At 53.5% G+C, this 26410-nt stretch overlaps 7 protein-coding genes across 7 annotated transcripts; 3 read left to right on the top strand and 4 right to left on the bottom strand.

The window, feature by feature from the left end:
- Positions 1-1615: 1615 nt before the first annotated feature.
- HER10_EVM0009356 (GMC oxidoreductase) lies at positions 1616-4036 on the bottom strand (the record flags this gene model as incomplete). The annotated part of the gene is made up of 1 exon (XM_035478846.1): positions 1616-4036. The coding sequence occupies one exon, from the start codon at positions 4034-4036 to the stop codon at positions 1616-1618; it is 2421 nt and encodes an 806-aa protein (XP_035326292.1).
- Positions 4037-6358: 2322 nt separating this feature from the next.
- HER10_EVM0004520 (linoleate diol synthase) lies at positions 6359-9963 on the bottom strand (the record flags this gene model as incomplete). Its single annotated transcript, XM_035474162.1, has 6 exons — positions 6359-6667; positions 6729-6974; positions 7027-9092; positions 9150-9342; positions 9398-9636; positions 9696-9963. The coding sequence occupies 6 exons, from the start codon at positions 9961-9963 to the stop codon at positions 6359-6361; spliced, it is 3321 nt and encodes a 1106-aa protein (XP_035326151.1).
- A 1920-nt stretch (positions 9964-11883) lies between these two features.
- HER10_EVM0009816 (uncharacterized protein) lies at positions 11884-13941 on the top strand (the record flags this gene model as incomplete). The annotated part of the gene is made up of 3 exons (XM_035479289.1): positions 11884-12103; positions 12165-12179; positions 12239-13941. The coding sequence occupies 3 exons, from the start codon at positions 11884-11886 to the stop codon at positions 13939-13941; spliced, it is 1938 nt and encodes a 645-aa protein (XP_035326305.1).
- Positions 13942-15068: 1127 nt separating this feature from the next.
- HER10_EVM0009443 (uncharacterized protein) lies at positions 15069-16551 on the top strand. Its single transcript, XM_035478929.1, has one exon. The coding sequence runs from the start codon at positions 15831-15833 to the stop codon at positions 16365-16367; it is 537 nt and encodes a 178-aa protein (XP_035326296.1). The 5' UTR covers positions 15069-15830; the 3' UTR covers positions 16368-16551.
- A 269-nt stretch (positions 16552-16820) lies between these two features.
- HER10_EVM0005217 (uncharacterized protein) lies at positions 16821-18009 on the top strand. The gene is made up of 2 exons (XM_035474839.1): positions 16821-17253; positions 17417-18009. The coding sequence occupies exons 1-2, from the start codon at positions 17053-17055 to the stop codon at positions 17876-17878; spliced, it is 663 nt and encodes a 220-aa protein (XP_035326175.1). The 5' UTR covers positions 16821-17052; the 3' UTR covers positions 17879-18009.
- A 14-nt stretch (positions 18010-18023) lies between these two features.
- On the bottom strand, positions 18024-19527 carry HER10_EVM0001868 (uncharacterized protein; the record flags this gene model as incomplete). The annotated part of the gene is made up of 2 exons (XM_035471603.1): positions 18024-19078; positions 19149-19527. The coding sequence occupies 2 exons, from the start codon at positions 19525-19527 to the stop codon at positions 18024-18026; spliced, it is 1434 nt and encodes a 477-aa protein (XP_035326067.1).
- Positions 19528-20451: 924 nt separating this feature from the next.
- HER10_EVM0011409 (microtubule associated protein) lies at positions 20452-25651 on the bottom strand. The gene is made up of 2 exons (XM_035480842.1): positions 21944-25651; positions 20452-21893 (listed from the first exon to the last, which is right to left on the bottom strand). Exons 1-2 carry the CDS (start codon positions 25286-25288, stop codon positions 20721-20723), a joined length of 4518 nt encoding a protein of 1505 aa, XP_035326347.1. The 5' UTR covers positions 25289-25651; the 3' UTR covers positions 20452-20720.
- Positions 25652-26410: the final 759 nt, after the last annotated feature.

A 26410-nucleotide genomic window follows, 5' to 3' on the forward strand; every position in this document is an offset into this window, starting at 1 on the left:
GTCCCACCCGCCAAGCTTGATCTTCTTCAGGACTAAGCCGGTCGGAACGACAGAAAGAGAGACGTAGATAAGTTAACGTAGCAATCCGCTGTGAAGATTCTTTTCCGGCGTAATAAACTATATTCATCTACCTACGTTGCACGCCCCCAAATACGAAACAAGGCTCCACAGGGACGCAGCAACCCGCAGGTGTCATGTGAGACTCAACGGCCAACGCGAATACGTTACCTGTTGGCTCCATAGTGTCTACGCCACTCTGAGACGTTCGTCCGCGGTTTGGTAGAAATTGGTGTCCAGCGTAACGGCTGCTTCTTTTCCAGATGACCGTCTTTCTCCCGGATACGAGCACGCATCTCGAAGCGTCTGCATGTAGGCTTGCCGGATGAGTTCTCTCTTCCCAGGCTCGGGGAGGTTGTTCATAGGAGTTCCGTATACTTAGCCCGTGGACTACGTTATTATTGAACTGAAAATCACTGACAGTTATTCCTGAACGAGACCGTTTCTCCCACGCAACCACCGGAGAGCCAGTTTAGCAATACTGTGACCGTTCAAGTAGACGGATCCGCTAGGTAGGTTCAATCAACCTTAAAGCAGGCCATCGCACTCGTCAGACCGCTCGCCCATGTCGGCCATGGATCTCAGACTCACGGTCAGACATCTCGAACATGCCCTTAGCAGCAGCTGAAGCCTCAGCAAGTCACCAAATTCCGAAAGGACGCTAGAAGCAGCGTTCATACCCAAAAGACCGCAAGCAGTACCGAGATGAGTTAAACAAATCCCGGGAATACACAGGTCCTTCGCGATTATCCAGTTTAGACGAGCGCAATCGATAGACGGCCCATATCACTCGTCAACTACATATGCAGGCCTCGACCATTACCATCATCAATCATCGTGCAAATCGTGAAGATAAGGAAAGGGAGCCCCTGTCCCGAACACTGCCAAGATACATGCGATGCCTCGTAATCGTGGACTCAGGAACCTCTGACTTTCCTCGCCTCTCACTTAAGGCACACCGTCTCTTCGTCTCTTCTCTCCCATAAACTAATCTACACTTATACATAGTCTCAGACCGCCTAGTACAAGTAAGCTTGGTGAATCTAAGTAGCCACCTTCAGAAAAAGCACTTTTGCCAATCAACGTTTCAAACCCCCAAAGAGTCACCGTGTGCCCCAGACATTTTAGCTTCATCAATAATCGCAGAGATCGAAGCGTCAACTATCCTGAACATGGCTGACGTATGACTTGACCACACTGGTGTAGGATCAGATTTCAGCCTTGTTTGGTTCAGGAGCCCCATTTAGCGACGTAAGATTATTGCTCGGATAGGGGCGGCTGATCTTAGAAGTCTTTTCTTCTTTCTTCTTCTTTTGTTCCTTTGACGGACTTAGGTTTATTCATCAACATCACTCATATTCGCCGAAGCTTAAAATCTGGCAGCTACACATCATCTTTCCATCAAGCTACACAGTATATCCGTGCAAAGCGGAAAGGAATCGACAATGGCAAGAGCACTTTGCTGAAATCAAGTCTTGGTACTATTTACTTTTATATACAAATGGCAAGTTTCCACACTTAGAAGTATACACATAAAAGAGCATATCCACATAGGTATTTAGAAGCTGTGGTGAGTGCGACGGAAACGCTGAAGGCGTTCGAGGCGCTTGACAGAACGCTTGCAACCAGTCGAGCCAGAGCCGGAGCCAGAGCCAGAGCCAGAGCCGGAGCCGGAGCCGGAGCCGGAGCCGGAGCCGGAGCCTGAACCGGAGCTAGACTCAGAGCCAGAGTTGCTAGCGCTTCCAGCTCCTCCAAGAATTTGGGCAGCAGCGTGCTCGGCAGCAACCATGACAATAGCCTGGGTGTTACCGGTGGGCAAGTCAGGGTGAATGGAAGCATCGACGACATAGAGGTTGTCAGTGCCCCAGACCTTGGTCTTGGTATCAACAACGCTGTTTCCGTCGTTGGTGGAGCCCATGACAGCGCTGCCGACAAAGTGGCTACCGGTGGTGTGCTCGGAAATGAGGCTCTCGGCGGTGACGTTGCCGGACAGAGTCAGGGTGCTGTTGGACTTGGAGGCGTACTGGATAAGCTGGTTCATGAAGCTGGTGATAGCCTCCTTATCCTCAGTAGTGGTGAGGTAGGGTTCGGTGGTGAGCTTGGTGGAGCCGTCGGCAGAAATGCCGAGAGCGCCGACGGAGGTGAGACCGTGGGTGAGGTAGACCTTGACGCGGATAGTGTCGTTGGCAGGAGAGTTGACAGTGCCCTGGACGTATCTCTTGCCACCATCAGAGCCCTCGACACTGGTCCAGAAGTTCAGGCGCTGTCCAGCCTGGCTCAGAAGTCCGGATCCCTGAGCGAACTGGTCGACGTCGGTCTGGCTAGGGGCGGTGAATGCAGTGCTGGCCAGAGAGTTGAGGGTGGACTTGGTCTTGAAGTTGACGGTGAAGATGGGGTGGTCCTTGAGGTTCTGACCGACGGGGAGGTCGATCCATTGGGCCTCAGCGGGAAGGGTAACCTGAGCGGTTCCGTTCTGAACAGTCTGGATCTGCTCCTTGGGGCCGATGCCGCTGTTGAACAGAATACGAGGGGAAGAGAGAGCACCAGCAGCCAGGATGGCGGCGCCGCCGGACTTCAGGTTGATGATCTGGCGAACGTTGGTAGCAGTCTCAATCTCGACACCAGAGATGGTGGTACCATTGCGGATGGCACGGATGACCTTAGCGTTAAGCTGCAGCTTGAAGTTGGGCAAAGCCTGAGCAAGAGGCAGGTAGTCACGGACGGGACCGCCACGCATACCGTTCTCAATCAACCAAGGAGGGTGGGTGAAGACTGCCTCCTTCTTATCGGGCTCGGCAAGAGCGTCGACCTCGCTGAAGCCGTTGCCGGCCAGCCACTGGGACATGACATCGTAGGCGCCCTGGTCGTAACGCTTTCCGTCCTTGCTGGCGAGGATGGTTCCCGGGGTTCGCTCGTAGAGCTTGTTGGCAGACTCCTCAACGCTGCTCCACTTCCAGCCCGCGGGCCACTTGTCGTCGAAGTCGTGCGCGGGAGGCTTAACCCACATCATGGCATTGACCATGGTAGAGCCACCGAGAATGCAGCCAGCCTGGGAAGCGGTGTCCGTGCAGTACTCGCTGGTCTCCTTGGCGGTTGAGAGGTAGTAGCCCATGGCAGGGACGTCGTACTGGGTGACGGTGCTGTTCCAGTCGACGGTAGCCTTGCCACCGCTGGACGCCAATGAAGGTCCTCCACGCTCAAGGAGAAGGACGCTCTTTCCGGACTCGGCCAGACGCTCGGCAACAATGAGACCAGCGGCACCGCCACCGGCGACGATGTAATCGTAGGTAGTGTTGGAAATCGTGGTGGTGATGTTAGCAGGGACGGACGGGGAAGTTCCGTTGCCAGTGCCGGGAGTGGAGACGGCATCGGAGGCCTTCGCGGCCCAAGTCGCGTAATCGGCGGACTTGGCAGAGGCGAGGTTTGCACCGAAAAGACCAAATCCAGCACCGTGGTAGTTGAGAGCGACAGAAGCGCTCGTGGTGTCGGACAGGGCAGTGGTCGAGTAAGCCCAGCCAAAGGTGGTGGTATCAGAAGTGCCAGTGAAGGTGGTTGTGTCACCGGTAATGCATCCCTCGCACACAAAGGTGTAAGTGAAGGCAGTGGCGTTAACGGAGGTGCCAGACTCAATAGGCTTGAGAGTGATGCCGGAGTCGGTCACGACGTCGGGGTTCGAGTATCCTGACGCCTTGCGGATGGAAGTCTGGATAGAGTCTCCGTTGGGCCACGCGACAACGAGGAGCTTGTTGGTCATGGGACCGCCCAGAGAGACGGAGGCCCATCCCGCGGTGATGGGAGCAGAGATCTGGCCGATAAAGTCCTTGCCAACAGTTGAAGGCAGGGCAACACCAAACGAGAATCCAGAGGTTTCGGTGTATCTCTGGAAGGTGATGCCAGTTGCGGAGTCGACATATGAGGTTGTCTGCTGGGCTACGGCAGCCGCAGCCAAGAGCCCCGTGGTGAGAAGGGACTTGAACATGGTGAATGATTGTGAGGTATGATGGCCTAGAAGTGAATGTGTGAATTTGTCGTCGGTATGCGGAAAATGCGTCTGGTGTGAAATGAATGGAACACGAGAGTGTCAAAGAGAGTGTACACCCGTCGCAGATGGGCAAAAGAAAGTGGAAGAGCAACCAGCGCAAATGGGAACAGAAATGAAGTTGTTGGAGAGAAGGGCCAAAAAGAGATAGACAACGTCGGAGGAGGTGTGCCAACCATTATATGTCTTGCCTTCAGCAACAACCCATGGCTATGCAAGACCCAAATCGGGACAGACGGCTTCGAGGTGCCATGGCTACCCCCAGTTTCCAGCCCCATTCGGAGGGGGGTCAGTAAAATGTATCTGATGTTGTACGGAGTAGATCCGCACTGCTCCGGCCAAGATTGTGGGAATTGTCGGGACCCGGCAGCGTGGGTATAGTGATGTAGGTTGGTATCATCGCCTGACGATGGAAAGATGAGCCACTGCCATTGACGCTCTTGAGCGAATAGGGGAATGCCCAATAGTAAAACGAGTCATTCGGATAGAAGAGCGAGGCCCGTCGGGTGACGTCCGCTCGGAGGGCCATCCCGGAGCACGATCCAGACCCGGCCGAGCTAGGCAAGCAGTGCCGGTGCTACGGCCCGGGATTAAGTGCCTTCTACGACATGACAGGCTGGGCGATGCGCTTGCAACACATGGCCCCCTGGGATGAACATGGGTCTGCGAGGCTGACCCTCTCCCAGCTAGGGGCGTCTAGACTTTTTCCAGTCTAATTTTTTTCTCGTTCTCTTCCATCCCTAAGGTCTTTGATGGTCCACGCGCTTGAGTGGATATCGCGGTTGGTTGCTGTACCCCAGATATATTAAAACGGCAGGGTTGTTTGGCCATGCGAAACAGAAAAAACGCGAACGCCGTCCGAAGTTAATAAACACAACCAAACATCACTGGCCAACATCAGGGCCGCAAGTGGGGGTTCCATCGTCCGAGGTCCAAGAATGATCCAAAAGCAGTCCTCGACTCCTCTTATCCAATTGGACTGCGGTTGTTACAAAGAGATGATAGCAGAAAGGGGGATATGGGGGGAAAACACTTACCCACCTCCGGCATCCCACTGCCCAAATCAGGGATTCTCTCGTAGTCTCACTTCTGCTCTTTTGGTCTTGCTACTTCCTGACGGAGAGGCGCCCACGCATTTCAAGGGAGAGGCCAGGACAATGGTTGGGAATAGACTTGTGTTCGTGGGAGTGGGTGCCATGGGCCGCGCGCATGATTTGGTCAGCTCAGCCCAACAGCACGGGCTGCCCATTCGCAAAGCCGCCGACTGTCAAGTTTGTTCCAAGATTGTTAAAACTGTCAACCGCCAGGCACGCTGGGGCCACCGCCTTTGTGTCTCCTTAATTTCCGATGCTACGTGCTGCATGCGTCGGCCCCTCACTGCTGACCCCTCCAGGCGGATATGCTGGGTGCCACGAACGGATATATCCAGAAACTGGGATTTCCAGCTACCTGGCCCAATGATCCAATCTGGCCCCAGCAGATCTGGAGTCTTGGCTTACATGCAAAGTCTTGAAGTTCTACCGCTTTCCGCACGAACAGCGAAAGAGGAACACGTGCATTTCAATAGAACTGCACCTCCTCAATAGGCATAGCAAGAACACCACCAATATCACTGACAGATTCAGTATCAAGTCAGAAGTCAGGACATCTTGAAACCTAAATGAAAAATTCACGACTAGTTCAAAGCCGCGCGGCAGTTGTCTCGGCGTTGAGCATTCGCTCTCCTCCCTTAGTATCGCGTGCGTAGGGATACTTGTTAACGGATATGACAACGACACTCTCTGCTACCTAAGATACGCCTAATTCCAACGATGGCCCTGATAAGCTTACCAAAATATGTGTCTTACCGCCTGCCCGCTGCGGCTGTACCCTCAAGGGATGATGTGCTCACCGGCGATTCCATACTCCCTATTTTTGCGTGCTGGCGAAACAGAGAATGCCACTAATAACTGGCCTTCGCCAATCCCCCTTCAATTCCCAGGGCGCTGCAGGGGTGCCAGGTGGAGATGCCGATACGTGTGACGCTGGTCCACGGATACTTTCCGAGAAGGGTCGGCCTCAGCTGAAGCAGCCCGATTTTTCACAGCAGCGTGAAATTCATTCCATTCACCCAAAAGTCAATGTTGCTGACTGATTCGTGTAAAAAGAAACCTGATTGGAAAATTCGATTCCATTCTCCACGGTCGGCAAGCTATCCGTCGCCGAGTCATATCATGGAACACAGATCTATAGTATCGGTAGAGTATCCGTAAACGACGCATCTCATTCATCGTCCCACATCACCTTCATGGTAGCTGGGAACGGCCAAATCTGGCCCCAATCCTCCTTCAAGTACACAAAGAAACCTCCAGGCCTTGACACCTTCTTTAACAGTCCCTGGGGCCCTGGCACTCGCCTGACATTCGTCTTCCGGAAGAGCGCTCTGAACATCTCAGTGAGAGCAACCTGGCTTACATCGCGCCCCAGGCAAGAGTGCGGGCCAAGGCCGTAATGGATGTATGAATCAATCGGCCTCCGCGGGTTGACCTCCTCCGGATGAGGGAAGTGGTTCGCATCCTTGGCGGCGGACACCTGCAAGTCATATCAATCAGAGGAGAGGTCACAAGTTGCGGTCGGCGGTATGGATACTCACAAAACTGACAAATATCTTATCTCCCCTTCTCACAGGCACTTCTCGACCATCATCCTCCACGATAACATCGTCTTGGGCCGCTTCACGGTAAGAACCGAACGTGCCAGCAAGTCGAATGCCCTCCATGGCGTAGCCAAGCAACACAGCATCAGACTCTTTGGTAGTGGGTGCCTTGGCAACGGCATGAATTTGATCGAGGTGTTTCGACCCCAGAGGCGAAAGATAGTAATCAACCGCTTGAGCGAACTGGGTATGGATTAGTACAATAGCATGAAGAGTTCACCAACGGACCACTCACGACTTGAGCTTGATTCGGCACCATCGCTCCCGATGTAGGCAAAATCTGGCTCCAAGCGATATCGTAGGTGCTCAGACCGGCCTTATCGAGACCCTTAATCATGTTGGTTCCGTACATTGCGAGAGGGTCTTGCTTGTCTGCTGAGCCAGTGAAGATCCCACGAAGCCCTGTCTTTGTAGTGATCTTGACATTCGTCTCAATAAGCTTGCCCAGCGACTGCGCTACCTCCTTCGCGGCTTGGCGAAGGGGAAACGACTTGGCTGGATCGATGTCAAAGAAGATGCAGACAAAGATTACCGCCAAGATCTGATACATCTCCTGTTCAGTGAAGACGCCTTTGGGATTCTTGCGTGTCTTCAGAGGGAGATTGAACACTCTGGCGGCGAAATGAACGTGGGCGATGTTGCCTACGTCCCGAATGATGTCAACATGTGTTTGACCGGCAAGCTTATATGACTTCTCGCGAAGTAGCTGTTCTGTAATCTCGGCATAGAACTTCTTGATGTGAGAACTCCAGTCGTCTTGGTAGAGTTGAGCACTCATGCACTTCTTCTGGCCCGTATGAAAGTCAGTGTCTCCGGAAAGCATGAAGCGGCTTCCGCCCTTGCCCATCAGGAAGGACAATCCCTCGTCCCACGTCACCTTGAACCGACTTTGGCTGTCCAAGACGTACTTGGCACCGCCAAAAGATGTGATGTTAGTCCTTGTTGGAATGGGCTTGGGGCGTTCAAAATCAAACTGATTGACTCTTCCCAGGTCCGTGAGAATCTGTTGGTTTTCCGGTGGGATTACCATGGGATAATGAGCGTAAACAGAATTGCCCTTGAAGTGGTTGGGGAAAGCTCTGAGGAACAGCTTATAGAAAACACAACCATGATTGATGTTCAAGTCGTAGTCAACCTCCTTGTAGCCCCATTGAGTTAGGTGTCGGGGGTTGTAGTCCGTCGTGTAGTATCTGTCGCCGCGAACCAGACAGACAGCATCTGAGAGAACGACACGAGAGATGGTGTATGTGGGGGCAATGCCAACACCAGGTGTCAGGGGAGTCTTTGCCTCCTCAGCGACGAGGCCAGGATATAGTTCAACGTAGTCTGGGTGTTGGTAGAGGTTCCTTAGTTGATCCGCGACAGCAGGGTCTGAGTTGATTTCTTCGAATGTTTCATGGGGTTTGAGGCCAAAGTGCTTGCGGAACTCGTTCAAACCAGCGACATTCCACTTGCGTCCTTGCAAGATGCCCATAATCTCGACAGGTCGCATAACCTGAGGGACGTTTCGAGCTCCAAACGCTCCAGCACAGTCTTCAATCGCAGAGCTGATGCAGTCCACAAGGTCGTCATCGTCGAACTTTCCGTCCTCGCCCCTTTCGTATTCTGCAAAAGTACGCATGCCAGGGTCATCTGGGATAGACTTCTCGAATTGCCCGAACACGCAGGCCATTTCCTGGGGGGACATCTGGCCCTTGTTACCTAGGAGCTTGCCGTAGAACTTCTGGATCCACTTGTCGTCCTTGTCTGAGATACACGAATGCCATCGGTAACAAAGGTTGAACTCGGCGGAGTTGACGTTCCCAGTGCCTGCCTCCGCTCCATCGGGTGTACCGGCATCGATACCAGCCTCCTGTCGAGGGTCGAGCGTCCAAGTCGTGTTGGTGCGGTTCAGATTGACAATGTTTCGTACGTAATCGACCAACGTGATGTTGATGTAGAGACCAGATGTCACAAGTCTCGCGGTTTGGAATAAGTCTTCGTCGTACTTCTTCAGAGCCGCAGCTGTCTTCTCCTCATTGAGATCTTTGCTTGGTGGTGTGAATCTCTCTCCCTCGTTGATAGCAGCCAAGTTCTCCGCCACATGGTTGTGGAATCGGTTGAACATGATCAAGAGGACACAGACTCCGGGTGGCATTCCGATCAGACGCTTGTCAGCGAAACTATCGGCCTTGAGCTTGCCATCCTTGAATGTTCTGATTGAATTTTGCATCTCCTGGTTGCTTCCATACAATGGCGAGAGATCAAGATACGCGGACGTTTTGGATTTCGTCACGTCTTTGAAGTCCGTCCAGAAGAGGTCTACCATTCGTCAGAACACTTAAGTCCTCAGAGTCCTCACGAGGAAAGTATACTAACCATGAATAATAATGGTTGCCCAATACCAAAGAATACTCGAAACGTTGTTGGGGTGTTTCTTGTAGCTCGTGCGCCCCATCACGGCATCAAAGATCAAGCCAGGATCCGGCATAGCGCCCAGGGTGACAATACGAGGCTTGACAGATCTGGCATATGGGCCTCCGGCAGCTCCTAGCCTTGGAAGCATTGGATTCTGTGAATCTCCTCGTTAGAACGTGTATATAAGTATTCAGTGCCAGTCGACTAACATTGTAAGATCCATCGGCCTGACGGTATTTGTATTCATCGCCCATATAAAGCATCGGAGGATGGTCAAGTGACCCCCAGAGCTCCTCAATGAAAGTGTTCGTCAGTTGCTCTCGTAGGCGAGAGTTGTGTGGGAGCTTGGCGACAATCTGAATTGTCCGTTCCATGATCATGGTTTTGTCATCTTGGATCTTCTCCCTCTTGATCTTGGATTTGATGATCTGAACGAGTGTCTTGAGATCTTCTCTCGCCGTCAGTATCTGCTCAAACTCTACGTCTACGGAAAAGCTTTTCACACACCTGCGGCCTGTAGGGCCTTCAGATTCTGAACCATGGTAGGCCGAGTAAGTGCTGAGGGGTAGGTTCCGTCGCCATTTTGTGTGGGCAATGGTCGCTTGGACGCCTGGCGTACATCCGAGAACCCTTTTTTCTTGACATCATGGGAACCATACCGTGGGTCTGCTCGACTTGGACCAGGTTGAGGATTCTTCATGCTAGTACCAGTAGTGGTAGGCTTGTATGTATCGGCGCCGGCACTTGAATTACTTCCGTTCCTGGAGGTCTTCATCTTGCGGTAGGTAATCAAGAGCAATCGTTGGGAAAGAATAACCACAGTCGGGAAACCCTTTCCGTAAGAAAACCAAGGAAATCACACCCAATTATTATACCTTACGCTTCTACCACACAGAGTGCGACTACTCACACTGACATCTCACATCCATTGCTCGAGCCAATTGGCATTGTTACTTTCTCAGCACCGTCCTGGTGGAGAGTGAATAATGAGCACAAATACCAGGTGTGATAGATACCCTGCGATTGTCTCGAACAGTCTCAGATAATGTCTAAGACTATGTTCCACTTGAGCGGCCCCGGGTTGGTAGCGTTACACCTATGGTAGATCAGTGAAATAAGCAGCTGCAACCGTCCGCAAAAGCTCCGTTCGTGAGACTTTCATACCTACCTGCCAGAATACTAGGGTCTAGTCAGCGTTAGAGAAAGTGATCGACCTGGCTTAAGCCCATTCCCTTACGGCATTTTCCGATGCGCTAGTTTAGTATCGTGAGACGTGCCTTCGGGAACCGGTGTGCCGCTACGTGGGTAATCCTTCAACGAAAGCGGGGTCAGAGGCTGCCGGGTGTGATGTTATACAACGTCCACGATAGTCCGAGTCCGACCTCTCTTTCTCATTTGAGGAAGCTACTGTTGTTTGGATGCTTTGTGGTAGCTGCCTGGGCAACTGCCACTCGTACATCACCTGAGAACGTTTCACGTGTGCTCAACCAGACATGCATGGTGTTCGTGTATGCTGTGCAACAGGCATTGTGACTTCGAACTTTGTTGGTATGCAAGCAGTTGCAAGTAGTCGCTCGTTTGAGGGAGCATCGTTGGACGGATTGGCATGTGAGTGGCGTGCTGGCTATCTAGATATGTAATCTTGAGTTCCTTGGCGCAAAATAATGGTGGGAAAGTGAACTTTAAAAGAGATTTACGAACGATCGGCTGTGTCTCAGAACTGATTTACTTGCAGATCAGGCAATAGTTGTTATGCGTCATCAATATCGAGTCGATCCTATCCTTAGGTGCTTTAGCTACTTACATGGACTGTCCTGACTGTCTTGCACGGTATGCCAGAACAGTTTGTGAGACCTGGCGCACTCATGTCTCGCGCCTTATCGCATACCCACATGTTTCCCCAGGGATTTGGCAACACTTAGGCATATGTAGTTGGGCAGTGAGGCGTCTAAGCAGGTCTCGGAACAACCGCGTCCGAAACAAGGGCGTAATTCGTGATTTCACTTTCCGCTTCTGGTGTCATATCTCGAGGACTGCCTTGGTCGAAACATATCTCCCTTTCTATCCACATATGGAAATCGGCTATTTCTCCCTCTACTCCAGGAACTCCCCCCTTGCACGCCTCAGTTACTTGTCCGAGTTTGCCGTATTTCATTACTGTCTTTTCTCTTTTGAGCACAAGTGCTAGACCTGTCTCAAGCTGGTCTTACGAGGCAGAAGCTGGGTGACCCTTAAAGACTGCAGCCGATGCCGGACATGCTCAGCTGGATTTTCTTGCTGATTCGCCGACTTGCGAGGTTGAGAAATTTTGACCAAAGTAGGGTTTCTGAATTACCATACCAATCTACTAATTCGGCATGTTGTCTAGCCGCGTGAGTGAAACAGAGTTCCAAGTTCGGCTTGGTGACGCAGATCAGGTCCGAATCGTCCGCTTGCACCTCACGCCGGTCGTTAGTCAAAAACAGACAGATTTCCTGGGTAAACATTGCCGTTCAGTCCATACGTAACGGGCTGCAAATTGTCTTAATTTTAGTCGTCGTGCCAAGGTTTCTGTGGCATAGGTGATTGTATATGACATTTGATATTCGCCAACACTAACGACAACCTTGATCCAACACCTACCAGGAGCATTAGACTCTCGTTGCGTTTCGGACAAAGTCTTCCTTCATCTTGCGCTTTTTCTTCCTTTTTAACAATGCAAGCTTACTTACGCGATCCCTCAAGGAACAGTCGACATCAACCAAATTTAAGTGGCCAATGTGCCAACGGAAATTGTAAAGGAGGCTCGCACGGTGGTGGCCGTAGAAAGTTGATCCTATGCTTCGACGGCACTGGTAACAAGTTTCGTGGAGATGACAGCGACAGCAATATTCTCAAAATTTTCCGCATGCTCGACAGCAACGCGAATGATCAATGTGAGATTCGAACACCATTCATTAATCGTCTTCGGGATGACGAGGCTAACAGAGGTTATAGACCACTACTATCAACGTGAGTGCTGCGACCTTTGCATCTGTGCTCCATGTCACTAAGATCATGTATTCCTACAGCCGGCATAGGGACATATGTTGTTTCAGAAAATTTAACCCATAATGGTGCAAGAGCCAAATGCAAGTCCTGGTACCAGATGGCCAAGGACTCTGCAGTCGGCTCGTCATTTGACCAGCACGTTGTGGGCGGCTACAGATTCTTGATGAGGTACTACTCGCCAGGAGACGACATTTACATGTTTGGCTTCTCTCGAGGTGCCTATGTTGCTAGGTTTCTGGCTGAGATGTTGGATTTTGTCGGTCTACTGGCTCATGGCAACGAGGAAATGGTCGCTTTCGCGTGGAGTTCATTCTCCCAATGGCAATGCAGAAGAACGAACTCAACACCGGACGGCAAACAAGACAGAGAGAAGATGTATCAGTTTCTCAAAGGCTTCAGAGAAACGTTCTCGCGACCCATAAGACGAATCCGCTTTTTGGGATTGTTCGACACCGTGAACAGCGTGCCGCGCTTCGAAACAGCATGGATGCAGCGTAGCAAGTTCCCGTACACTGCGAGAAGCTCTGCGAAAGTCATCAGGCATGCTGTCAGTATTGATGAACGACGCGCCAAATTCCGCCAGGATCTCATTTACCAAGAGCCCAAGAAGTCTCGGAAGAGAACTGCAGCCAGGCGCTTGATGGAACACCACCACCCCCTGGAAGAGAAAGTGCAGGAGTTCCAAGAAAAGTATCGTCCAGGTCGGAGATCAACACTTGCACCTGACGACGCCGTGGCGAAAGAGGACCGTGGTAGGCGCCGAGTGCATCCACAAGAGGAAGACGCAGATCATCCGGCTCCTTTCCGTAGTCGCTCCAGATCCAGATCTCGGGCAACCGAACGAACAGGCAACGCGTATACGGATCACGATGCCTCATCCATCAACTCCAAGCCACCCATGGAAGACCTCACCTACGACTCGGATGACGACGAGGCCGAGCAGGACGTTGATGAGGTGTGGTTCTCCGGAGGGCACGGGGATATAGGCGGAGGATGGGACGCCGTTCCTGGCCAAAAGAATGCCAGTCACATACCCCTCGTATGGATGGTGAGAGAAGCCATGCGAGCAGGGTTGACATTTGATCTCGACCAGCTCGAGTACCTCGGCTGTGTTGAATCAGTAGCCGGAGACGACACGCGAACTGCAAGACAGTCGACGGCTACTATGCCGAACGAAGCCATCGCAGTCCCGGAAATTCACGTCGATGCGCCTTCCCCCACTATCGACTTCCAGCCCCCATCGCCCACCGCTTCCGCGACAGAAAACGCCGCAAACTCGGGTACATCAACGCACACCTGCACGGCCATGCCATTCAACGTGATGATGCAGACAGCCCACGAAGCCAAGATACACGACTCGCTTGACTTCAAATGTGGCATGCATCGTGCCAGTGTCTTCATGTGGCGGGTGATGGAGTATCTCCCCTTTAGAAGACTCGACCTAAGGCCAGACGGCAGTTGGAAACCAATCAGATGGCCACTGCCAAGGGGAGAAGTCCGGGACGTTCCGGACAAAGTCAGAATTCATGGAAGCGTGATCCGACGAATGGAACGCGACGAGAAGTATAGACCTGGAAACTTGATTGTGGGTGGAGGTGGGAGAGGTTGCCGAGTAGCGCCGAAAGAGTACGGAATGGGACACTGGAAGTGTGTCAAAGGAAGCGGTGATATCGTTGACGAAATTTGGGAACGGGAGTGGGAGACTGAGCAAAAACCTCTTTGAAAATTGTAGTTATGTCAACGTTGGGGTTGGGATCTCCCGATGAGAAGTAAAAAGGAAAAGGAACACACGCTGGATAAACGCTTGCAGCGGCCCAAGACTCCTGCTCGAAATGCATTTGGGGGGGTCTGTTGGACAGTCACACTAGACATTTGGCAAAATCATTCAGTCCGAGAGCGACCTTGTTGCAATGAGATTGACTGCTTGACCTCAGGCCGTGTAGCACATCGACGAAGAGCCTCAAGCCCGGGCGAGAAGGACAAAGTAAGGAGTGACTGAGAAACAATGAAGTGAAGTAAATGGTTGGTCTTTTCTTGGCAAAGCTCTTCGTTTTGTTTCGCCAGGATTGCAGAGAAAACACAACACTATGTGACAACACATCTTTTGGTTTGTGTTCCTGGCTTCGTTTGGGCCGGGCCGGGCCGGACGTGGCGGGGAAGAGTTAGCCCGCAAGGAATGCTTGCGTAAGGCCTTTTCGACGCTGATTAGCAAGCAAGGCAAGTCGACTCGGTCGGGTTCGAATAAATGTTCAACGTTATTCTGCTTCGTGGCCGGTCGGTTTCCCTGCTGAATCTGGATCTGACTGCTGGTCTGAGATTGCCATAAGGCTGCCGGGAATAGGCTCCCTTTAGAGTTCCCGTCTGGTTGATCCGATCCACACAGACATACTCGCATACGCACACGCACACTGGTTTTGTGATGGCTTTACAAGACTTGAGTGCTTCTCTTTGGTAAGCACGCCATAGCATAGCTTTATGACGAATGTCGAACCCATCTATATAGTTGCAGAGTGCGTGGTGTCTTCGTCCATTTAAGCTTCTGGGGCCGCTGTCTGCATCCAAGCCCCGATTGGTTCTTGTCTCAATTAATATGAGATCTACCATCTGAGGCTCGTGAAGTAATCGTATGTCCCATATCTTGAAGTATATCTCTACATCGGTCTTTCATTCCTTTACTGAACATATCTAGTCGACTGGAATCCTTTCACCTTGATGGATACTGTCCTACCCGACTGCGACCGTTTGGATTTCTAAGCATCGACTCCCAGTGCCACTAGAACGAAGGATCTGCAACAGCTCGGATGCAACTAGCCCCGAGGCACATGCACAAGGACGGGAATGCCAGTGGCTCTCCCACTCGGCCCCCGCAGCCCGCTGCCGCGACTCGGGCTTCGTGCTGCGGAGGATGGGTGAGGGAAGCCTGACCAAGTGAGACGAGGAAGAGGCATTTGTCAGCGGCGCTCCGTTTCTGAGCCCCGCCGCCCTTTCTGTGCTGTTCGCTATGGCACTTCTCTGGCCCGAGTTCCGAAGCAAGTTAGCACCCCTTGGCCTGGCGTGCCTGAGTATCCGTATACTGTGGTAGAAACCAGCCTTGTGAGTCGTTCACCACTCACGATGGGGGGCAGGTCATCAGCTAACTTTACCTATCAAGTGGAAGACCGAGAAACAAGCCCCGGCATGGGCCGCGCAAGTGCCCACGCACAAACGCAAGGGGCCGCAAATGGGCCAGAGTTTCAATAGCATTATACGAGGGCTGCAGAGTGAGATCGGTACGTGAGCATGACGGTTGCTGTGTTGAGTTCCCCAGTACTACAACACTCCAACCCGCACCGACGCATTAGTCAAGCAGACCCGCCCGTCGAACTGGACAGAAACGCCCGATCACCAGCTACCTGCACCAGGTCAGGGGCTTTGGATCAGCTCCAAACGCTTCATGCTTCCACCGCTCTTTCGCAGGACTGCGTTCTGCTGTTAAGCGGATGGCTTGCTGAGGATATATAAAGCTTCTGGCCCCTCACAAATCTAGTGACATTCTTGCAAGTCTTGAAGCACCACAAACGCAGCCCTTTACCAATCGTCACCATTAACATTCATCCACCAACAACCGCAAACATGGCCTACACTCTGTACGACGCCTCCGTTCCCCTCCTCCTTGCGGGTCTCAACTCGCTCCTTAACATCATCACCAAGGCCGAGGAGTACGCCAAGGAAAAGTCCATTGACGCCAAGGAGATTCTCGACTGGAAGCTGGCGGATGACATGCTGCCCTTCAGCTTTCAGTTCTTCGTCGCGGCCGACTGCGCCATCAAGATCGTCGCCCGCGTTCAGGGCACCGAGCCGGAGGCCCTGGGCAGGGAGTTTGCCAGCCTCGACGACCTGCGCCAGCGTGTCGAGCACACCATCACCATCGTCAAGGCCGCCGACCCCAAGACATTCGAGGCTCGCACCGATGCCCTCGTACCCCTTGGACTCGGCTTCGGCAAGGGCGAGGTACAGATCAAGGCCCGCGACTACCTCGTCGCCTACGGAATGCCCAACTTCTTCTTCCACATTTCCACGGCCTACGGCATCCTCCGGACCAAGGGCGTTCAGATCGGCAAGGGTGACTACCTCACTCCCTTTGCGGCTCCTATCACGCAGCAACAGTAAGGCGCAATGGCGCTCCACTCGATGAGTTTGAAGGGCTGGATGTCAGGAGGATCCGGCATTGATGAGGTGAGAGAAACACGATGAATTGCCAGTAGATGGTATCCAAGTTACTCTAGAATCGGGCTGGCAATGGGCATGTCATGGGTAAACAAAAAGTTGATGAATTAAACGAGCTTTATGACCATTCCTTTGACTTTGACATGTCACATGTGCAATCATCACTCGATGAAATTGATGAGCTCGAGCTTCATCTACCATACCTTTGGCATGTTTCTTGAGTTGAGTTGAATGAACCCCTCATTTCCATAGCGAAGGACATGTGTGCTGATTAGGTAAGGTGGCCGATCACCAATGAGGATCCTCAATTCGAGCTTGCCAGGGCCCCGCCCCCACCACCGCTCGTCTCGTCGCGGGGCTGCAATCTTTTTCGATCCCTCCACGACGCGACCAGCTCTCATCTTCTCGCTCGCTCATCTAGTGTCTGATTTCACCTTACCCAGGCCTCACTTACACCACCAGTTGCTCTTACTCTCACTAACGCCCTCACTCTCTTGCATACACCTGCCATCTCATCTCCTTCCGACACCTTGTATATGTCTCTTTCACCGCCGTCAACTCACATCACCGATTACTGTGATACAATCTTATCATCTTTCGGATTTCCGTAACATCTGGCACCGTAGTAATGGCAGAACTGAGCGAGGCTGAGGCTCTGGCCACCCCCGAGTTTTGGAATCAGCGTTATACCAAGTCGGATGGCTCACATCCGACCCACGAATGGTTCCGCACATTCGAAGCCCTCGAGCCGTTCTTTGAAAAGCATCTCTTTTCCCAGTGTCGCCCTGATACCTCCCCGCGTATTATGCACCTCGGATCCGGGGATAGTGTATGTATCTTGTGCCTCTCGCCTCCGTAGTCACCTTGCTCTCTCGCCCCGTTCATCATTTCTTCACGTTTCACCCTGGCTGCCACCTTTACTTCTTCTTCACTCAACACTCACACACGTTTGACCTCTGGCCCAAATCCACCACTCACCATTTCCACCATAGACCATCCCCGCCGACCTTTCGGCACGCGGTTACAAGAACCAACTCTGCCTAGACTTTTCCACTGTCGTCGTCGACCTCATGAGACAACGAAACGCTGACTTGGCCGGCATCGAGTGGCAATGGGCCGACGTCCGCGACATGCCCGATGCCGCGCCGACTGCGTCTGTCGACATCGCTTTTGATAAGGGCACCCTCGACGCCATGATCCATGGGAGTCCGTGGTCGCCTCCAGTCGACGTTCGTGAGAACACGGCCAAGTACCTCGGCGAGGTCCACCGCGCCCTCAAGGACGACGGGGTGTTTCTATACATCACTTACAGACAGCCTCACTTCATGCGGCCGCTGTTAAATGCCGATAATCTTTGGGACATGGACATGGATGTCCTCTCTGGCGGGGAGAGTGCGTTTGATTACTATGGGTTCATACTGAGGAAGAATGAGAAGAAGCAAAACGGCATATAGGTAGGTCTTTGGAAAAGACGGGAAGCATGATCTTCGTGTGCGGCGGTTCAAGCGATAGGTCAAACATATATGCTCACTTCTTTCCATTAGCTTGATACTTGAGCCAAGACCTCTACCAAACCAGATACCCCTTTTCTTTTGGTTTTCAAACCCCCAGGACTTTGTTCGCCCTCTGAATTAAGCCCCTCTCTCCATGCCCATCTCCAGCGCCGACCAATATTTCCAATCCCATCGCCCGCCTCGCTTCCACCCCCTTGATGGCATCCTCTCCAGGCCTCCCCACGTGTTCGCTCTCCCCCTTTCCGCCGGGGAAATCTGGCCCTGGCAGCCCTTCAAGGAACGCTTCCCTCTGCCTCGCCAAGTATCCGACATTTAGATCCGTCACCGGACACACAGGGATGTACATGACACTCGAGTCGCCCTGTCCCTGGTGAACCTTATCGACGGCGTGGATCTGGTCCGCGTGCCAAACGACAAAGTCCCCAGGCTTGATGCGCGGGATATGAACCATTGTCCCATCAAGTTGCAAATGCGGATGCAGTGCCTCACTAAGCTCCTGTCCGTGTCCCGGTGTTGCACCTTGTAGCTCGGTGCTCATCGCCTCGCCGCCCGTAAACGCCCAGTTCTCCTCCCGCAAGAACTCCTCGCCTCCTCCCGCGACGACCCCGCTGCCACTCGCAGATAATTCCTTGCGCGGCTGGAAGAACGGCCTGAGGAGAAAGTAGGCTGTCGAGAGCTGCACCAACGGGTTCACTAACAAGGTCCCCTCCCTCGGCCCACAGTTGCTCAGGCTCAGCCAGCCCTGGAACATGCGGAACATGCTGCATGCGCCGGCACCGTTGTACAAGTCTTGCACAGCCTCGACGCGGGCGCTGACGTCCCACGGGTCGTACTTCTCCCATTCGCCTCGGAAGACGGCATCGTAGGTCCCGGCCTTGCCGTACCCTTCGCGTTCCCATCTCTCCACGGACCCGCCGTCAATGTGTGGACCAAGGGCGAACGTTGCGTCGCCGGGCTGACGGATGCGAAGGCGGTCGGCGTAGGTCAGAGGTTGCAGAGAGATGGCGGCCGAGGGGGACTTGTTCCAGAGGGAGCCCATGAGGGTCGACTGGACTTTGAGCATATTGGGATGCGAGCGGGCCTTGAGTTGCGGGTGAGACCAGTAGAGCTCGTAGACTTGGGGGTTGTCTGCAGGGAAGGCTTTTTTATGAGGAGTTGGTCAGTTATGGATTCATTTGCAGAAAAGTAAACATGGCCGTGGATAGCTTACCTTTTGTGGAAGGGTTCTTCCTGACATATTCCTCAACCTCCTCTTTGTATCCTCTCGCCTCCTTCTCATCAACGACACCACGAACGACAGCGGCGCCACGCTTGCGAATATCACCCTTTAGCCTCTCAATATCGCCCTCCAAGTCTTTGAATTCAACGCTCGGGATGATGGCGGGTCCCTTTTCCCGGATAACTTGATTCTCCTCCCGCAAAGCACGCAGAAGCCGGTTCCAGGACGCAACGACGGCATCCTCGTGACCCGCGATGAGGTCCTCTTTAAGCACACGGAAGCGGTCCGGGAGTGCTTCACGGGCGGCGCCGGAAAGAGAGACGAAGACGGAAGAGATGTCGCCTTCCTTCTTTGGCGCTGCGGCGCCCATCATGACTGTTCGGCATTGTGACGATGGAAGGCGGAGAAGGGTGTGTGTCCGACCCCGGGACAGGCCGTGGAGACGGAACATCTTGGTGGCCTGTTGATGATGTAGATGTAGTGGCTTCTTCGGGACGAGTTTTGAATTAGGGTCTTTGTGAGTTTGCAAGAACCAAGGTAGCGGACCTCATTTGGTGAAGTTGCCCAGTTTGAGAGATGATGTGAAAGTACCGAAAACTAGAAGTGCTCTCACTTTCAACTTGGGTTAATATGTTGTTCGTCAAAAATTGGTCCCGTCAACCTCGCCGATCATGATGCCTTCAAGAAGCATCAACAAAAGCAGTTTCGATTAGCCTCTTATACCAGATGAGAAAGCCCAGTGCCATCACTCGATTCGTGACATCGAGCTCGACGTGGGCGGCCTTCTAAGCTTGGTAATGCCGCAAGACCAAGTTTATCAATCAAGAGAAAGACCGTGTAATTAGCTTGCATTTCCATCCGTAGATCACACCCCGGATCCCCCGCGTTCGAGGCGGACATCCATAACGAGCAAGATCAATATGGAGCCCCGCTCTGCCCCGCTCCAGTCGGTCTTGAGGTGCATAATGACATGCATCGTCCCGCTGTGCTCTCCGCGTGTGCCCGAGTTCGCAATCGCAGCCAGTAGGCATTCTTTCATTACGGGTCGGACACCTGAAGACTTGCCAAGTGAAGGCGGAGGGAACCCCGCAAACAGTGCGGGACTGGGGCGGAGAGTCGGAGGAGCCCCACGCTAAAGGGCAAGTCCGAAGCCGTAGCCCCGACACACACAAGAAGCCAAACATTGGCCTCTGTTGAACTCTTCTTCGAGATCTTCATCTTTTTGCAGTTTGTTCATCAGACCGTCAGCCACACAATACTTTACAACTAGGCACGATATAATATAGATGACACAAGGGTGTTCTGTAAGGCAAAGCTGCTAAACAACGCCAGACAGAGAGGCTTTGGTATTAGACTGTTGTACCCAAAAGGCGGCCTGTCCGCAAAACTCCTCCAGATCCCTAGTAAAGGCCGTTCGTCGCTGAAATTACAAATGCTGAGAAGGATGGAAATACAAAAACAAAAGAGACGTTGGGCCACACATTCCGGCTCTGTTGTTGGTACAAGAGGTTGAGCGAATACAAATGAAACCTCCGCAACGCAATCCCAGCCAACTCTACTTTTTCAGCTGTCCCCCAACTGTCCGTTGGCCCTGCGTATGCGGTTCACCTCCGTCCTTAAATCACGATTTTCTGTTTCGAGTCCGCCCAGCCGCTGTCTTGCCGCGTTACGGTCCTGCGAGCGGCCTTCGCGCTCAGCCTTTAGCTTGTTCTCGAGGTCACGAAGCTTGAAAATCCACCGGTTGTCTGCTGGGTCTCTCTCCGCCAACGTGGCTTCAAATGGGTTATGATTGGCTGACCCAGGCGTCGTCACCGTGTGGCTAGAAACGCTGCGCGTCATCGTCGACGTTCTCTCGCCCTTGCGAGGCTTCCTCTCTCGCTCCCTCGGTCCTGTGGGAATGGACGGCGACGGGCTTCCACTGCCGGGCTCAGTGATAACCGCGCTGGGGTCGTTGGTTGCTGAATAGGCAGCCCGACTCCTGACGTCCTGAGCGGTTCGTAGTGTCGCATTCTCAACCTTGAGTTGGCGGTAGGCGTCCTCGAGGCGCTCCATTCTAGCCTGCTCATAGGACCCGAGGGATCCCGATGCTATGCTGTTGCGTACAATCGTCTCCAGCCGCTCCAGCTTCTTAGTCCGGACCTCGAGGTTGTTCTCGAGGCTCTGATACTCGCGCCATAAGTCCCGTTCCACGCCCTTGACGCGAGACGAGAACCCACCCACCATGGTCTCGATCATCTTGATAGCGCCCAGCAAGTTTTTGCTGAAGCCGGGCAGCATAGTAGCCACAGCCTCCAGAGAAGGCAGCGCGCGCCCGTTGATGAGACTATTGTCGTGCGCCCAGTCAGTGCCACAAAGGGCCGAGAGTCGGGTCCACAGTACAAGCAGCAAGTTGTTGCGCTCAGTAAGCTGATCTCGGAACGTCGCCTCGAGATGCGAAATCTTCTTCTTGTCTTGGGTCCGCGAGGATTCCAGCTCCGAGATGCGTAGGTCCTGTGTACTGACAGTTCTCGACACATGCAAGTGTGTCTTCTGAAATGTCTCAAACTGGTTCTTCGTCGTTCGATGCGCCTGTCTCTCCTTTTCGAGCTCTCCCCCAAGTTTGCGAGACTCCAGGCCGTGAGACTCAAGCAAGGCGTCGCGCTGCTTAATGATGCGATCCTTCTCAACGAGCGAGGCCTTGGTGGTATCCAGCTCGCGAACGGTGTTCTCTAGCTCGCGCTGAAGCTTTGCAATGGACTGTGTCTGTTAGTGCCTGTGTCTCTGATGGGGCTTGTTGGCTAGCTTACCTTGAGAAGGCTGGATCGTGTCCCGTTAAGATCGCCCAGTGCCTCTCTGAGATTATTCTCCAACTCCATGAGCCGCTCCTTCCATTCGGTCGCCTCAACTTCGCGCGAGGTGAGACTCTTACGCAACCTCCTGGCTTCGTCTTTGGCCGCCGACATCTCGCGGTTGAGCTCGTTGACAAACTGCGTCACCTCTTCCTTTTCCTGATTGGAAACCATCTCGTGTTGGCGACGCTCGGTCACAAGACGCTGCTCTAGCTCCTTGATCCTGTCGCGTTCGTCGCGCAAGCTCTGCTCGGTATTAGCGAGAGCTGCCTCGAGGTCGCCGATGCGGATCTTGTCGCCTTCCTGCTCCTCACGCAAGAAAGCAATTTCGCCCTGGCTGGATTCTTGTTGTACGCTGAGCCGCTGAGCCTTGTCGTTGGACTCGAGCAGCTTGGATTCGAGCTCCTCTGACTCCTTGTTGGCTTCTGCGAGTTCTTGCTCTAGTTGCTTGATCCTGCCAATCTTGGCTGCTGTCTCGTCCTCCAATCCCAGTAGCGCTTCGCTCATCTTGCGCATTTCCTCCTGCAGGGCATCGAAGTTTTCTGTGCGGTCATTGAGCTCAAACTGCAGCCTTTGTATCTCGTCGTTTCGTTGGTCGGCCTCGCCCTCCAGAGCATCGATTTCTTCCTGGGCTTCTTTCCGCAACGACTCGAATTCCGTCTCCATATCCGCCTGCTCCCTGAGTGCTTCGTCCCTCTCGGCCTGCAAAGCCACGAGGTCGTTCATGGCATTGTCGAGATCTTCCTGGAGTGTGACGGCAATTTCCTCAGCTTGGCTCTTACCTTCGACTGCTGTCTCAAAGTCTGCCATGCATCCCTCGAGCTCCCGTTGGAGCTCTTGGTTCTGTAATTTGATCTCGCTAATCTTGTCGCGCGTTTCGGCGAGTTTGTTCTCCAACTCTTCGCGCTCCAGCTCATCAATCTCTGTCATTTGCGTCCTACTGGCGCTGACTCTTGACATCGACCGGTGGTGGGCGCCGGCGCGAGATGCCGAACGCTCAAGGAGGGAGTCCACCGTGGATGGTGCCGGTCCTCCTCGCCGCTGCGCCATCTTCAGATCCTCAATCTCCTGGTATAACCGCTCCTTTTCACGGTTCCTCGACGTGAGCATGGATGTCTGCGCTCCAACCTCGCGCCTCAGCTCGGCGTTTTCGTGTCGTAGTTGCTCACTTTCTCTCCTGAGTTCATCCACCAAAGTACTTGCCGCACTAAAGCCACCATTCGTTTCAAGATCACCGGATAGACCAGACACGGGGCGACTTGGAGAGACTTGTCTGTGCTTCTTGGTGATGTTGTAAATGTTGGTGGTGTGGTGCATGCCACCGTGGCCGCCACTGGCTTCCTGTTTCATGCGGAAAATCTCGTCACGCAGCTTACGGTTGTCCTCGTCAGACTGTTCGCGTCGAGCCGTCTCCTGCTCGAGAAGGTCTTTCCATACGTCGGCCTCTTCCTGACTGCCAAGATTGCCGCTGGTCCTCTCGCCTAGCGACCTGACCACCTCACTGAGCTTACGCTTTTCTGCCTCCTTTGACATATTATCGTTCCGAAGCCTCTCGATCTCAGTGATGTATTCTTCGACGCGCTCGCGCAAGTATGTCAACTCCTCCTCGCGTTCCTGAGCATCCAAGTTGGAGGAGGTGTCGTTTGACGATCCGCCACTCTTTGCTGTTCCGGGGCGGTCCTGGTCGTCTTTCAACTGCTTCTCCAACTCCTTGACCCGCCTTCGCAAGGCCTTATTATCACGCTGGATGACGGCGAGGCTCGTCTTGAGTTCCACGTTTTCCGAGATCATCTCCTTAACACCCTCTTCGGATAGCTTGTCAAGGCGATCGCTGAGGAACATGACCTTCAGCTTGAGGTCAAAGTTCTCTTTGGACAGACGCTCAATGGTGCTGCTCTGCTCCTTGAGTGTCAGGTTCTTACCCGACCTCGTGGAGGCTCCAAGCGGCATGTCGGAGGGCTTGCGGGGCGTCACAAAGCCACTCTTAGTCCTGTACTCCATGGCCAACGACTCAGGGACCTGCACATTCCTAACATGCCGGGCGATGACAGTATCGGTGGGCGCAGTAAGATTCTCCTTGGAAGGTTTCGGAGTGGCAAGTAGGTCTTCGTTTCGGGCTGATCGGCGCGGCGAGAACCGGTTGTCGTTCTCTTCAAGTGTCTCGAGTTGACTGGGAAGCGATTCGGGCTCATCCAAGCCCGAGGCCATGCTGCCGATACTCACGGAGCGCGACAGGATGCTGCTGAGACTGCGGGGTAAGCTCAGCGTGCCGGCTGCACCTCCAGATTGTAGGGCGAAATCGGCGCCAAGATTCGCGGTGCCTTCGCTCTCCAGTTCATCGTGGGTATCGGGGTTGGTGATGAAAGAGGAGACGGAAGATCGTTGGCTGGCGCCCCGGCTACGCAGATACTTAGGCCGCGTGCCGTAGCGGAGAGAATGGCCAGGTGTACTACCGGCATCCACAGAGCCTCCTTGCAGGCTGCCGTCGGAGCGCTTGCTTCGGAGAGTCGTCGACACAGATTCGGCAGCAGATTCTGCACGAGATAGAGACTGTTCATCCTCCGTGTCGTCAGCTGGAGTGGGTTCCCCCGATTGCTTGTCGGTCCGATTGCTGGCGCTGGAAAGGGCTCTGGAAATTGTTCGGGCGGCGGCGGCGGCGGCAGGCGAGGAAGACATGTTCTCCAGGGCAGAAGTTGTGTTGGAGACGTCGGCAGAGGCCGAGTCTTGAGGTCGCAGTTCGGGAAGGTTGTGGATGGCCGAGTCTTCCTCAGGGGTCGCATCGAATCTCGGCCTTGGACTGGGGCTGGGACTCGCAGGGGGTTGTCTGGCTGGGGCAGGGGATCTCGAAGAAGCGGCCGCGCCATCGAAGAGGTAAGTGTCGTCGGTGCCCTCGTGGGTTATTGTGGGGATCGGGGACACACGAGAGACGAAGCTTGATTCAACGTCCTGGAGATGTGCGCGAACAGCAGACTCGGCCAAAGAATCGCCATGGTAGGAGTCGTCAAAGGTAGGGCCCTCGACAAAGCTGGTGTCCGGTACGGTGGAGGTCTGGGGTCGCGGTGGAGGGAGCATAGATTCGTTTTGGTGTTCGATATTGGCACGGGAGCCGGACGGGGTACTGCGGCCTAGTTCGTGGTTGTGAGGTTGTTCGTTAGGAGGGGGTTTGGTTGGCGTATGTTGCGACTCGTCAACGGTAGCGCTTCCTGAATGATTGAGCCGCGATGTGTCATCATCACCGTCGTCGTCAACCCGACGGGCAGTAGTAGGACGGGAGTCGTCGTGATGGGTCTCATCACGTTCCATGGTGGGAATTGGCTAGGCGATTGGGGGGATGCATTCGGCTGGCTGGGGACGTGGGTTTTTCTTTGTCTCGCCCGTCGTTGGTCCTCGAGGGAATGATTGGCGGTTTCGGGAGGGGGGCTCGAGCCTGTGGATGGTGGGCGCTGAAAGGGCGTTTCGAAGGATAAGATGCGCTGGTGATCAATGATCGGTGAGGGATGAGAGAAGCAACGACCTGGAGGTAACAGAAACCGATTGAGCTAAGAAGTGTCAGAGTTTCTCCCTCCTTGTCAGTCGCGAGTCTGTGGTGGCATCGGGATGGAGCGACAGCAACAATGGCGCAGTCAACGTGTCGCACAGAACATGTGCGTTGGCAGGAGATGGTTGTCGGGGATTGGATGCGGACGCGCACGCGCATGCAGGACGCCGATGTACCTTACCTTATCATGAAAGAAAGCACGTACCTGCCTACCTACCTTAGGTAGGTGTTTGGTGGTGTTCCTACCACCTTTTTGCCCAAGGTACCGCAACCACCAACAAGGAAGGACCAGCAAAAATTTCTATCCTACGTGCTTCCTCGTAAACACAAAGTTTCGCTATGATAAACGTGTTGGTTGATGCTGCAAGACTTGATGGGCTGTACCTAGATGCACGCCAGGAAGATACAAAATCCTAGAGTTGCTTCTCAATCGAGGCTAGACATGCACCTCTAAAGGGGATGCGAAGAAACGAGTGAAGGACGGACTGTTGATCCGCAAAAATGAATACAAACAAAAACATGGGCAAACTGGTTGGCAGGCACGTACCTTACCTTAGGTGCTTAGAGACCAGCAGATTGGGTACAGTCCCGGTCCACCCCAATTGGGGTCGGGTGCCTCCAACACTCCCGTCCTGGCCCCCTACCTTAGGAACCCTACTGCGTATGGTCTTCACATCCCGCCATACCCGTCCCGCTTGCAGCCTTACGTAAGGCTGCTAGGAAGTGAATGCTTACCTAAGATGACGAGAAGGTCCAGACCATCTCCCAAGCTTCGAAGGTCACCAATGGCTGTTTCCAGTCATAGCATGCACATTCACATTTACGGTAGGCAGATCGCTGCTATGATCGCTCCCCTCCACCAAGATTCAACCTAGGTTTGGGCGGAT

Source organism: Colletotrichum scovillei (genome assembly GCF_011075155.1).
Source record: "Colletotrichum scovillei strain TJNH1 chromosome Unknown Contig00012, whole genome shotgun sequence".
NCBI lineage: Eukaryota > Fungi > Ascomycota > Sordariomycetes > Glomerellales > Glomerellaceae > Colletotrichum > Colletotrichum scovillei.

What these genes read in the sequence shown, in the direction of transcription:
- HER10_EVM0009443 (XM_035478929.1), top strand. Translation starts at nt 15,831, where the DNA reads ATGGCCTACACTCTGTACGACGCCTCCGTTCCCCTCCTCCTTGCGGGT.
- HER10_EVM0005217 (XM_035474839.1), top strand. Translation starts at nt 17,053, where the DNA reads ATGGCAGAACTGAGCGAGGCTGAGGCTCTGGCCACCCCCGAGTTTTGG. An exon ending in ACCTCGGATCCGGGGATAGT is followed by an intron (nt 17,254 to 17,416) that starts GTATGTATCTTG and finishes TTTCCACCATAG; the next exon opens with ACCATCCCCGCCGACCTTTC.
- HER10_EVM0011409 (XM_035480842.1), bottom strand. Translation starts at nt 25,288, where the DNA reads ATGGAACGTGATGAGACCCATCACGACGACTCCCGTCCTACTACTGCC. An exon ending in CACGATCCAGCCTTCTCAAG is followed by an intron (nt 21,894 to 21,943) that starts GTAAGCTAGCCA and finishes TAACAGACACAG; the next exon opens with TCCATTGCAAAGCTTCAGCG.